Raw genomic sequence first — 13,467 nt, 5'->3', positions numbered from 1 at the left:
TCGCTCACACCCATCTTCCCCCTGGGGCTCCCCCAGCCCCATGACTCCTGATGGGCCACTGGGGGTTTTCCTCACTGCCCACGTGGGCTCAGTGGAAAGGTCTTGGCCTGTGGTCGGACTCCCCCACGCCATACCCACAGTTCCCAGGCCAGGCCACCTGGCAGAGGGTAGGCTAGGTTGCCCTGGCTGAGCCCACCTTTCTGACTGAGGCCACTCCCAGCTCCCAGCCCAGGGCCAGAGGAGGGGTAGTCATTGCATGTAACTTAGAAAACAGAGGTGGCCGCCCCTACAGTTTCGGTTTAGAGGCAAAATGCAGCAACATGCCAAGCCCAGCTGGGCCAGGAACAAAACTTCCTGGAGTATTTTTCTGCTTGTTGATTTTAGTTTGGGGGAAAGGTTTTTGGTTTTTTTCTTTAGTGAAGTGAAGAGGCCCATCCTAGTAGGGAAAAGGCCTGGGTAGGGGGCACCCTGGGGGGGTCACCAGAGGAACTCTCCCAGCAGGGTCCAGACTCGCCCAGAGGATTCTGAGAAGGCAGTCTTGCTGTAGGTCACAGGTGCCCCCATGACCTCTCTGGACCTTGGGCTTCGCTGGTGGCTGTGCAGGCAGGGGCTACAGCCTCCCCCCCCCCCCCCCATTGTATCTGAATGTGCCCAGAGCTTGGGGTTGGCTCCAGCACAGCCTGTACCAGCAGTGGCACGGCGGCCAGGTTTCGTAATAAACCGGTCTTTTAATTGCTACATGGCAGGAGGAGGGAGAATTAAAAAAAAAAAAAAGAGGCAAAGATTTGTTGGACTTGGGTGGCGCCTGCTGCAGAGAGAAGAGGCACTGTTTTTGAGAAGGAGCCTGGAGCTGCTAACAGGGACTTAAGTAACATTTCCTGGTGAGCTTGCAAGAGGGGGCTGGGGGCAGGGCTGCTGCAGTGTGAGGGAGGGTGGGAGTCCTGGGAACTCTTGGAGGCAGCACAAACACAAGAACCCAGAAGCTTTAGAAATTTATTACAAGGCCATCATCATCATAGAAGTAAAATAGATGTATGTATCTGTAAGCTTCCGGTCTCTCTCAGTGGTTCAAGTCACAGTGCAAGTAACAAAATAGATTGTCTATTCAGTTTGCAAACTGGGAGTTCATGGGTGCAGAGCAATATCAGCCCCAGTTCCCAAGTCCCAAAGTTTAGTTCTGGCGAGGGTTGCAGACCCTCGTCAACAAGGCCCGTTTGCGTTTGCAGATGTCAGCTCCAGCCTCTGGAAGCGTGGGGATGCCATCAGTCTCACCCCACCCCTGAAGTGTGGAGTCCATGTCCTCTCCCACTGCAGCTCCTGCTGTCAGAGGCCTGAGCTCCAGGGTCCCCTCTCCTGCTGGCCTGAGTTCCCCTCTTCTCCTCTCGCAGTGGCCGCCACTGGCGCTGTTCCAGGCTCCCGGCCCTGGGGGTGGCTGTGCACGCCCCTCTCCTTGTCTCCAGTCTCCAATGATTCTGCCCCCGATGGTCTCACAGGTTAGTTTGTTTTGGGGGGTTGTTCTGGACGGAGGGAGGGTCAAATATTTATTTTATTTTTTTGGCAGCAACTTGACAGGTTCTGATGCTAGGAGGGGGTCTCAGCGCTCCTGGAGGGAAATGTAGGGGACCCACTGGTTGTTCCCCCGGCTCTCTTCACAGTAGCTGGCTACCTCCACCAGGCTGTGGCTCTTCCAGGCATCTGTGTGAGGGTTCTGTGGGGGAGGAAAAAGACTGGGTTCAGTGGGAGCCCCAGGAGTGTGCAGGGAGCCTCCCTCTCCCAGGGCCCCTGTGGGGAAAACAGGCTGGCTCAAAATAGCTCGCGGGGTGATGAGGCCGCTGGGGCTGCCCACGGGACATGCCTAGCGTGGCTGAGCCCTGAGCTGGTGCAAGCCCCGCCAGCTCAACTTTGTTGACAAACACAGGCCCAGGTACTGGGGCGGGGCAGACCCAGGAGGCCCAGCTCACCGTGACCAGGAGGCAGTGCAGGTCTCGCGCCTCCGTGGTGCCCTGGGTCTCCGCTGGCTCGCCCAGCAGCTGTGCCAGACGTTGCATACCAGACACCCGGACAATGTTGATGTCGTTGTCACAGCAAAAGGACTGAATGAGTGTGAAGTGGATCTGCAGGGCAATGTCATCCTCCTCCTCCTCGTCAATGGCCAACAGGCACAGGACCACGCAGTCAGGGTCCCTGAGAGGCCAAAGGAAGGGTTCGGGTCAGCTGGGGCCCTGAGGGGGGGGGGCCGCCATGCACAGGGGAGTTTGCATAAACAAAGAGAAACCACAGCTCTGCAGGGGGCAGCGTGTGCATGCAGCTGGAGGGGGGCGGAGGACGCAGGGGAAGATAAAGTAGGAGCATAATGGGGGGACGCTTGCAAATGATACAGCGTCAGGATACTGCAGCTTCCCCCACCCCACCCCCCACACCCACACACACAAACAGAGAGGTTCTCCATCCATAGTAGGGACACTTGGGGAAGTCCCAGCCCCGAGCTAGAGAGAGGTGCAGCAGAGAGCGTGCAGAGCGCAGGAGGGATCTCCACCCGCACTCAGCTGGAGAACGGGGTCTGACTCACACATTCATCAGCTTGGCCGACTCGTACACCCCCACGGTAAGGCGATCCTGGCGCTGCGCGGCTACCAGCAGCTCCTCCACCGCGGCGCTCACCGTCTGCATCCTGGGGCAAAGGAGAGGGGGGTCAGCTCCCGGTCGGGCACCGGGAGCTCGGGTCCCCGCCCGGCCCAGCCAACTTCAGTCTACTTACTTCTGCGCCGCGTTGTCGCACGCCACCAGCTCTTCCAGAGTCATGTTGCAGTTATAATCCACAGTGGAAAATAGCCCACGACAGTCCCGAGGGAGAAAATGCAAACTCCGAGGCCGGAGAGCCCAAAACCTTCCCACGGAGCCCGAGTGTTCGGAAGACAGCGAAACCCGCCCCACAAAAGACGAGGGGGAAACTGCGAAGTCCTCAGCAGGAATAATCCAGGGTTTGGCGAAATGACGGCTCGGGTCCTCCGCGTCAGCGATCTGGTCCCGCCGCGCCCGGCGGCGCCTTTTAAAGACTTGTGCAAACAGGGCGTAGCCTTTGCTGCCATCCGCCCCGCCCACTGGGGAGCCCACAAAGGCGATTGGCTGGCGGTGGAGAAGGGGCGGGGCGCTGCGTGGGGGGGCTGCCCCACGTGGGGGCCAGGAGGAGGGCGCATGGGGAGCGTGAGTGCCAGAAAAGGGAAAAAAAAAGCAGAAGTTTTTCTCCAGATTTCCCGGCAGCCGCGCCGCGTTTCGGGGCGCGCGCAGGATTTCCAGCGCGCGAGGCGGCCCGGATTTTCGGGGGGGCCTGGAATCCCCTCCCAGTCCCCGGAGAGTCCCGGGCCCGCTGTTTTCCCAGGTTGTGCTGGGGGCTTGCAAGAGGAAGGGGCCCGGCTTGCAGCCGAATCCCTCCCAGGAGGTGGTGGTGGTGCTTTTTCCCAGTCTGAGACCCTTAGACACTGGTGATTTAACTTCTCTAGGCCTCTGTGTCTTGGGTTGGAGGGAGCTTTAAAAAAAGGGGGGGGGAGGTACACATTAAGCGCTTAATAAACTGTGGTGGTCGCGGGAGGTCGCCTCAGAGTCCCCAATGTTGGGGGCTGCGAAAGTAGGCCTGTTTCCCACCTGTCCTAGGAGAATGCACACCGGCTTCATCCGGTTGCAGGAAGAAGCATGACATAAAATAAGGGGTACACAATAAGTCTTAAATAAATGTCACCTGGTGGTCGCAGGAGGTCGCCTCAAGGTTCCCAGAAGCAGGGGCTGCAAAGTCCGAGGCGCCCTAGGGGCGAGCCCGAGCTCCCTCTCGCCACCCGCAGAGATTTTCAGGGTAGGAAGCGCGTAGGAGGCGCAGGTGGTCAGGCCTCGGTGCGCTGCGCGCCCCCTGCCGGCGTCTCGCGTTCCATCATTTGACATCACTTGGACACTTGGCCTGGGTAGAAATCAAGGTCGGAGAGAAAGCCTGGGGAAAAAGGTTCGGGCTTGCGCCTCACGCTGTCACCTAGGGTTCCCTTGCAATGATAGGCGCCACTTTTATTTCCTCCGTCCAGGGTGAGCACTGCTATGTATTTAGTGCGTAGTGTACCAGGCTCCCTGTATCGTAGTTCATTGAATCCTCAAGGACCCAGGAAGCAGGGGCTACACTTATCTGCCCGATGCAAAAGGGGAAACTGACGCCGCCACTTCCTCAAGCCACTGGCTACTTGTTCTTGTAGCCACACGTGTGCGCCAGGAACGGCTGCACGCGGGGACGGCTGCCAGCTTCACAGTCTCCCCAGGAAGGCAGTTCACGAGCCAGGTGGGCAGGCCTCCGGGGGACTGTCTCCCACGGCCGATCGGGGGCTCCCCGGTGACTCACAGTTGTGTACCCTCCCCCGCCAGCCTGGGGTCTGGACTCAGCCCCAACGCTTGGTTCCCCAGACTCCCCCGCCCAGCCCGGGACGGGATTGATGCATCACGCCTCCTCCGCACCGCCCACCTAGGAGTCACTAAAGGTCCCGGGCTCTGAGAGGCGTGGCGTCGCCACCTGGTGGCCGATTTGGGTCTCTGCGCCTGCAGCGACATAAGGGTTAGACCGGAGGGGGCAGGGTGAAGAGGGCTGGGTGACAGTTGCAATATTTTATATACACAACATTTTACACATGCAACATGTATTTAATAATGTCAGAATGCAATATACTTTAAAAAATCAACATTTATGCAAAAAAATCCATGATGAACAAAATATCAAGGTTTTTAAATGTACCTGGACGAGGGCCAGGACTTAGGGGAAGGCCAGGGAGGTGAGCTGTGCAGGTGCAGGACCAGATCCTGTTTATTTACAATTTTTAAAAAAGTGTTTTCTTTATCATGGATTTTTGTGTTGATTTTGATTTTTTAAACTACTTCATGAAAATACTTACCTTAATGATTGAGGTTTTTGGTGCCACTTTAAATTTTGCTTCTGAGGCCAGTGCCTCACTCACCTTACCCTAGGTTCAGCCCTAAGGATGTCCCTGTCTGCCTCAAGAAGAGGTAACACATCCACCGGGTGGAGGTAACCCACAACCCCCTCTTTGGAGAATGAGTGAAGCAGGGACTGCCCCAGTGAGAAAAAACGGGTATAGCGTACCCACCTTGCAAATGAGAATCTGTAAGTGTAATTACTCTTTTTATTAATGTTGCTTCGTATTGAAGATACTAATGTGAACAAACATCTGTTTTTTATTTATTTACTTATTTTTAAAACAAACATGTATTGAGTACTTAACATGCTAAGCATTGCATAAGCAGTTTCTACTTCAATGCCCCTAGGAGCACTGGGGTGACTGTTCCAGGTTTGCCAAGGAAGAAACAGAGACTCAGGAAGACAGTGTTATTGGGGGGAGGGGGGTGCGGGGGGGGAGAGCTGAAGTTCCCTGAAGATATCCCCAAGATGGGGAGGGTTTTAGGAGAGGATGTTTGGAGTCTAGCGGGAGAGGGCTGGGGGGATGTGGGTCAGGGAGGTCAGACTGGGGGGAGACAAAGCAAAGTGAGCCCTGGAGGATGAGTATTTGTTTTCCTGTCAGAGGGCACAGCCCAGACAAAGGCTTAGCTTCTGGAGAAAGACTGTTGTGACTGATGCAAAGGAAGGACCTGGACACATAGTCTTTGAGGCCCTGCTTTGCCCTCCTTAGCTGAGGAGCATTCAAATTTTAGGTGAAAAAGTTAAGGAGGCCGCAAAAAATTCAGTAGCAAGATAAATAGTGTTTTTTTCTCACTGTTTAAAATTAAGATGTAATTCACATACCATGTAATTCACCCTTTTAGAATGTTCAGTGGGGTTTTTGGATAGTCACAAGTTTATGCAACTGTCACCACTTCTCCAGAATGAGATTATATATATATACACTGAGTGGCCAGATTATTATGATCTCTGAACGCATAATAATCTGGCCACTCAGTGTGTGTGTGTGTGTGTGTGTGTGTGTGTGTGTGTGTGTGTGTGTATACATATATATATATATGGGTGGGGTCTGGCCAGCCTGGCCAGGGGGAGGGAACATGGGCGGTTGGCCAGCCTGCCTGCTGGTCGAACTCCTGGTCGAGGGGACAATTTGCATATTAGCCTTTTATTATATAGGATATACACTGAGTGGCCAGATTATTATGCGTTCAGAGATCATAATAATCTGGCCACTCAGTGTATATTATATTATCAAGAGTGGAAGGAGAAAAGAGAGGGAAGAATGGGAGGGGGGGAGAGAGAGAGAGAGAGAGATGTGAGAGAGACACATCCATTGATTGCCTCCCAAATGTGCTCCAACGGGGGCTGGGGATTGAACCTGCAACCTAGGTACATGCCCTTGACTGGGAATTAAACCTGAGACCCTTCGGTGCTTGGGCCACTTAGCCACACTGGCCAGGGCCAGAATATTAAAATTTTAAAATATCAAGTCCTGACTGGTGTGGCTCCGTTGGTTGGGTATCATCTTATGCACCAAAAAGTTGCTGGTTCTATTCCCGATCAGGGCATATGGCCAGTTTGTGGGCTCGATCCCAGGTAGGAGGCATGCAGAAGGCAGTGGATCATATTCCACTCTCACTTTAATGTTTTTCTCTCTCTCTCCTTTCCTCTCTCTCTAAAAATCAATTTAAAATCTTTTTTAAAAATTATAATCCTGCCCTGACTGGTTTGGCTCAGTGGATAGAGCGTCAGCCTGCGGACTGAAGGGTCCCAATCAAGGGCATGTACCTTGGTTGCGGGCACATCCCCAGTGGGGGGTGTGCAGGAGGCAGCTGATCGATGTTTCTCTCTCATCGATGTTTCTGGCTCTCTATCCCTCTCTCTTCCTCTCTGTAAAAAATCAATAAAATATATTTAAAAAAAAATTATAATCCAGGATGGATCACTAACAGCACCACACCAAGCTATATTAGAGCTGAGACCAAAAGGAAAAATCAGTACGATTGATCATGTCTCAATTTAACATTTTGAAAATGTCTCCAGCATGAAAATTTTATTTTGCATGTGTTTTGTCTTAGTTGCACTAAAGTATGATTTTTTAAAATTATGACTGTGTTTTTGCCTCACACTAGTACCAGCCCTGCTTCTTGGGACCCTGTTTTTAAACCCCAGCCCCCAAAAGCAAACTTGGAGGGGTGTTCCCAGTGGACAGAGGGGAAATCAAGTCTCCAGTAAGTTGGGGAGTTGATCTGCTCAGAAGGGTGGATCCTGAGATCCCTCCCAGCAAGGCAGGTGGAATTGGGGAGGATCATGGGTCAGGGCTAGGCAGGGCCATTTGAAAGATGTGAGTGCAGCCGAAACCGGTTTGGCTCAGTGGATAGAGCGTCGGCCTGCGGACTGAAAGGTCCCAGGTTCGATTCCGGGCACATCCCCAGTAGGGGGTGTGCAGGAGGCAGCTGATCGATGTTTCTCTCTCATCGATGTTTCTAACTCTCTATCCCTCTCCCTTCCTCTCTGTAAAAAATCAATAAAATATTAAAAAAAAAAAAAAGAAAGAAAGATGTGAGTGCAGAGCTAAGGCCCTTTTCATTGTAGGAGGTGACATGGACCGAATGTGTGTGTCTCCTCCAAATTCATATACTGAAGCCCTAACCCCCACTGGGATAGTAGGAGGTGGAGCATCTGGGAGGTGATTAGGGTTGGATGAGGTCATGAGGGTGGGTACCTGTGATGGGGTTGGTGTCCTTATAAGGAGAGGAAGAGGGATCAGAGTCTCTCTCCACCACGTAAGGACGCAGTGAGAAGGTGACCTTCTACAAACCAGGAAGTAACCCTCATCAGGAAATGACCCTGCTGGCAGCTGGATTGTAGACTTCCAGGCTCCGGAACTTTGAGAAATAAATGTCTGTTGTTTAAGCTGCCCAATCTATGCATTCTGTTACGGCAGCCTGAGCAGACCAAGATAGGAGAGGAGTGAGGGGTTGGGGTAAGTAGCATGGAGGTAGACAGAGCCCCTCTCCCCCCCCCCCCCCCGCCCCCGCCACACACACACACACACACACACACACAGCACACGGGAGGGATGGGGTGACCAGGGATACTTCTGACTGCCTGGGTTTGCATTTCAACTTCCAACTTCTCTCCTGACCAGCAGTGTGAGCTTGAGCATTTCTTTTCCGCCCCCTCACCCCCACGCCTCAGTTTCCCCTTTGCACATGGACATCACAGCATCATCCAGGCTTTTCCTGAGCACGTAATGAGTCCATTCTGGTCCATACTTAGAAGACACTGGCCCATGCATAGGAACTGCCCACTAAATGGGGGCCCTTACTCAACTTTCAGACATTAATTGAAGGTCCGGTGGGTTGTGATTCAGCCCTAGGGGCTGTCCACAGCTACGTCGGTGAGGGGGTGGGCTTCTTTCAGGAGGTGACCTTTGAGCTGAGACCTGAGTGACATGAAGAAGGCTTGGGAGGCTGTAAGGACAGTCTCCAGGCACTGCACCTGCAAAGGCTCTGAGGGGTGACTGAGGAGCCCCAGGAGTCTCAGGTGGCTGGAGGGGAGAGTGGGAGCATGAGATGGGGAAGGTGGGCCTGGTCAGCTGTGGGAAGAGGTCTGGATTTTGGGTTTGACTCTGGATGTGCCAGGAAGGCATTGGTGTGTTTTGAAGCAAGGCCATGGCTAGCCTCTGACATCGTGGCTTTTTTTTTTTTCCCCAGAGATGAACAAGACATGATTCCTGTCCCGAGGGAGAGGCTTCCTGGTGGAGGTGAGTCATTCTCTGAACTTTGACATGTTGGTAAGCCAGGGTAGGCTGTCAGGGGGTGGAGATGCCTCACTAGGTATGGGAGATGAAGTAGCAAAGATGAGGAGGCTGGAAGGCCAGGCCTCTTGGGGCCAGGGGTGGGGCACTCCACTGTGAGGTCAAGCTCACCTGGTTCAAATCCCACCTCCATCACTTACAAGCTGTGTGTCCTTGAATTGGTAACTTAACCTCTCTGAAACGCCTTTTCATAGGAAAACCAGGTTGTCGGAATGGTGAAAAAAACATAACCTAGACTGGGCTTGGCACAGAGAAAGTGCTCTGTACACCTTCCCTGTTGTAGTTACCTTGAAAGTCACTTGAAGCCACGCCCCTCTCTCCCTGGAGACGGGGGTCTCCCCTGCTGGTTCTCCCTGCAGCCCCCAGAGGGCCCCTTCCTCTGCCCCACCCCAAGTCACCTTGCCTCTGTCCCCCCAACCCCCACGTGGTGGGGCTTCCCTGGGCCACCTGCCATACCTTTCTCACACATACACCATTTCATACCCTCTTTTTTCTTCTTAGCACTGAACCAGGTGAGAAGGTGGCCATCTACAAACCAGGAAGTAACCCTCACCAAGAACTGACCGTGCTGGCACCTTGATTGCAGGCTTCCAGCCAATATTTTTACTATATATTAACATACTATATATTTTACTTATTCATCATATTTATTATCTGTGCCCTCACTGGAATGTCAGCTCCATCAGGGCAAGAGTTCTGGTCTGTTTTGCTCAGCGTGGTATCCCTGGTACATAATAGGGGATATACTATATATGTGTACTGGTTGAATGACTGACTGAATCCCCCACGTCACTCTGAGGGACTCCACATTATGTTAAAAGGATGCATTTTTTAAAAATATATTTTTTATTGATTCAGAGAGGAAGGGAGAGGGAGAGAGAGATGGAAACATCAATGAGGAGAGAGAATCATTGATCAGCTGCCTCCTGCATGCCCCCTACTGGGGATTGAACCTGCAACCTGGACCTGTGCTCTGACCAGGAACCAAACCATGATCTCCTGGTTCATAGGTCAATGCTCAACCACTGAGCCACACCAATCTAGGCAAAAGGATACATTTTTTTTAAAGGGAAGAAGCATGATACAATGTACATGTGCCAAAGAGTGTATTTAACTAATGAGGAAACCAGAAAGATGGCACCACCGGTTCAAAGAACTCAAAGAACCATTTCTAGGCAATCAGGATACAAAAATGAATTTGCTTAGTAGATGCAAATTGATATAAGAAGATCCTCAGTTTGTTGATTGATTGATTGATTGATTGATTTTGGAGAGGAAGCAGGGGGAGACATCAATTTGTTATTCCACTTACTGATGCATTCATTGGTTGCTTCTTGTCTGAGCCCTGACCGGAGATAGGGCCCGCAACCTGGGTGTACCAGGATGACCATTCTAAACAACTGAGCTACCTGCCCAGAGCCTGGTCCTCAGTTTTGTCAGATATTTTCTGTTTGTGCGGATGCACGGAGTTTAGCCAATTATATAGTTGGAGGGCACAGTTCCAGTAAGAGTGCCCTTGCTTCAGACACCAGGTGCAAGCTCCGGGGTCCCCACTTTCCTTTCAATTATACCACATTGGAGCACCCCTAAATAACATAGCTAGTTTGGGCGTTTTTGTTGTTGCTTTTTTTATTGATTTTTTTTTTTTTTTTTTTAGAGAGAGAGAGAGAGAGGGGGAGAGGGAGAAAGAAAGATTTGTTTTTGTTTTTCCACTCATTTATCCATTCATTGGTTGATTCTTAACTATATTTTTTAACCTTCACCCAAGGATATGTTTTTTTCTTAAATATATTTTTATTGATTTCAGAGAGGAAGGGAGAGGGAGAGAGAGACAGAAACATCAATGATGAGAGAGAATCATTGATTGGCTGCCTTATACACGTTCCACACTGGGGATGGAGCCCAGGCATGTACCCTGAATGGGAATCAAACCATGACCTCCTGGTTCATAGGTTGACACAACCACTGAGCGATGCCGGCTGAGCAAAGATATGTTTTTTTGTTTTTTGTGGGTTTTTTTTAAATTGATTTCAAAGAGAGAGGAAGGGAAGGAGAAAAAAAAAAACAAAAAACATTGATGTGGGAGAGAAAAATCGATGGGTTGTCTCCCTTACAACCCCAACCTGGATTGAACCTGAAACCTGGGTATGTGCCCTGACTGGAAATCGAACCCAAAACCTTCTGTACAGGATGATGCTTCAACCAGCTGAGACACCAGGCCAGGGCCATTGGTTGATTCTTGTATGTGCCCTGACCAGGGATCAATCCCCAAACCTTGACATATCAGTATGACGCTCTAACCAACTGAGCTACCCAGGCAGGTTTTAAATTTCATAAAAATGGCAGGATCCTGTAGGTATTCATCTGCACTTTACCTTTTTTGCACAATCTTATGTTGGGGAGCTTATCCTGCGGCTAGGTGTTGCTGGGTTGCATTCATTTTCACTGCTCTATAATATTCCACTGTGTGAATCTACACAAAAGTGTCAGTCGGTACTAATCGATGGATATTTGGGTTGTTTTTAGTTTTTTTTCCCTATTACAACAAACAGTGAGGGTTTCAAACCCAGATCAGATCCTCTCTTATGTGATGAGACAGCCCCTGGCCAGCAGTCAGCAGGCACCTGAGGCTCTCGGCCCAAAAGCCTGCAAGGACCCGAACCCTTCCAATAACCCTGCCTCAGCTGATGCTTGAGTGTAATCTTGTGAATGCAAGAACCAGATAAGCTAGCTAAAGGCCACGCAGATTCCCGACCCATGGAGATGGAGATAAATTGCTTTAAAGCCACTATATTTTGTAGCTATTTGTTACAGGGCAGTAGATAACTGATGCATTAATGTTATATTAGACTAGAGGCCCGTTGCATGAAGATTCGTGCAATAGGCCTTCCTTCCCCTGGCTGCCTGCACGGGTTTTCCTCTGCCACCCGGGACCCAGGCCTTCACTCTGGTCACCGCCTTCCGTCTTCCCTCTGGCAGGAGCCCTCAGTCTTCTCCACCGCCCCCCCCATAGCAGGCGCCTGCATATGCAAATTAACCCACCATCTTTGTTGGGTTAATTTGCATCCTCACTCCTGATTGGTTGGTGGGTGACACAGAGGTACAGGCAATTTGCATATTTCTCTTTTATTAATGTAGATGTAGATATATTTTCCTCTTCTATAGTATCTGCTCCTTTTGTTTTTGTTTTAATTTGGAGCAAGCATTTATTTGCATAATTACAACATGCGGACAAAACCCAGAAGAGGGGAGCAGGCCTGGCATGTGCACCCCAGTGCAGCCATTGGCCACACCACCAGCACAAAGCGAGACACACACAGGGGCTACGATCTGCGATGATCTGTCAGTGGTGGCAAAGGTGAGGGGTGCAGTTGGTGCAGCTGCTACTTGTCCTCGTCAGAAGACTCTCTCTCAAATGTGTAGGCCATGAAGCAAGCATTGGGTCTCTCAGGGACAAGGGGGTGCCCCGGTCTCACAATCTCAGAGCCCATAAAGCTCAAGGTGAGGAGCAGAGCGGCTCTGTCATCACGATTCTTGTGGGAGCAAATGAAGAAGTGGTCAGCATGCAGCTGCCCCTCTGCAAACTAGAGGAGAGCTGCGAAGTTGTCTTTGCTCCCCAGGGCAGAGCTCCGCCTGGGGTCTCCATGGAGAGGCAGCTGCTGCTCAGCACTGCTCTCCAGTTAACATGTTTGGCATCTGTGAGCCCGGTCTGGACATGGAGAATTCTTGTCTTGTTGTTAGATGTCAGTTCCTCTGTTACATTCAGCCTATTATCCGAGTAAAATAAATCAGCTGAAAGATTGTGAACCCCCTGACTATGCCCTCGCCCACCTGGGACCTTCAGGGTGGGTGAGGGACATCAGGAGCACCACGAGGCCCTGGACCAGGTCGCCGCAGCAGTTAAGAGACCCTGGAACTCTCGCTGCTGCGGCCTCTGCGGCTGTGCACTGATGAGCGGCAGGTGCGACTGGCCTGAACGGCGGCGCTGGGTTTATTCCCTTCCTTCTCTTTGGCGAAACAGTGGCTGTTGAGGATCCGCTGCAGGGAGGGTTTCACCATCCGGCCGCTGGGTCCGAAACCAGGAAAACCTCCGCTGCTCGCCCGCCGCCTCTGCTTCTTTAATATCGCAGAAAGTTCTCCTTCTTTGCCATGTCCACCAGGCCTGGAACCTGGCTTTGCATTGGCTAGCCCCTCCCCCGGAAGGCTTTCTCCCCACTATTCATCTGGTGCATTCCTGCCTTCTCTCCCAGTCCTTGCTCACAGGCCACCTTTTCCAGAAGGCCCACCGTATTTTAAAATGCAGCCCCTCCGGTCTTGCTTGGCTTGGTGGTTGAGTGTGGACCTATGAACCAAAAGGTCACTGGTTGATTCCTGGTCAGGGCACATGTCCAGGTTGCAGGCTTGATCCCTACTGTGGGGCATGCAGGAAGCAGCCCATCAATGATTCTCACTCATCATTGATGTTTCTATCTCTCTCTCCCTCTCTGAAATCAATTAAAAAAAAAAAATTATAGCCGAAACCGGTTTGGCTCAGTGGATAGAGCATCGGTCTGCGGACTGAAAGGTCCCAGGTTCGATTCCGGTCAAGGGCACGTACTTTGGTTGTGGGCACATCCCCAGTAGGAGGTGTGCAGGAGGCAGCTGATCGATGTTTCTCTCTCATCGATGTTTCTAACTCTCTATCCCTTTCCCTTCCTCTCTG

General features: G+C 51.6%; 1 protein-coding gene and 1 pseudogene across 2 annotated transcripts; both read right to left on the bottom strand.

Annotated features, from left to right (window-relative positions):
- Nucleotides 1-711: 711 nt before the first annotated feature.
- Nucleotides 712-3,038, bottom strand: GADD45B (growth arrest and DNA damage inducible beta). The gene is made up of 4 exons (XM_080674346.1): nt 2,759-3,038; nt 2,570-2,671; nt 1,962-2,184; nt 712-1,708 (listed from the first exon to the last, which is right to left on the bottom strand). Exons 1-4 carry the CDS (start codon nt 2,800-2,802, stop codon nt 1,595-1,597), a joined length of 483 nt encoding a protein of 160 aa, XP_080530472.1. The 5' UTR covers nt 2,803-3,038; the 3' UTR covers nt 712-1,594.
- Nucleotides 3,039-12,148: 9,110 nt separating this feature from the next.
- On the bottom strand, nt 12,149-12,824 carry LOC308251702 (ornithine decarboxylase antizyme 1-like; annotated as a pseudogene). Its single transcript has one exon. The product of its transcript is annotated as an ornithine decarboxylase antizyme 1-like (transcript).
- Nucleotides 12,825-13,467: the final 643 nt, after the last annotated feature.

Source organism: Plecotus auritus, assembly GCF_963455305.1.
Source record: "Plecotus auritus genome assembly, chromosome: 6".
NCBI lineage: Eukaryota > Metazoa > Chordata > Mammalia > Chiroptera > Vespertilionidae > Plecotus > Plecotus auritus.
Note: the sequence above shows the minus strand (reverse complement) of the source record. Positions and strands in the feature narration are given on the sequence as shown.

Coding starts and splice junctions, on each gene's coding strand:
- GADD45B (XM_080674346.1), bottom strand. CDS start 2,802: ATGACTCTGGAAGAGCTGGTGGCGTGCGACAACGCGGCGCAGAA. Junction 2,672..2,758: donor TGCGACAACGCGGCGCAGAA/GTAAGTAGACTG, acceptor CCTTTGCCCCAG/GATGCAGACGGTGAGCGCCG. Junction 1,709..1,961: donor TGCACTGCCTCCTGGTCACG/GTGAGCTGGGCC, acceptor CCTCCCCCACAG/AACCCTCACACAGATGCCTG.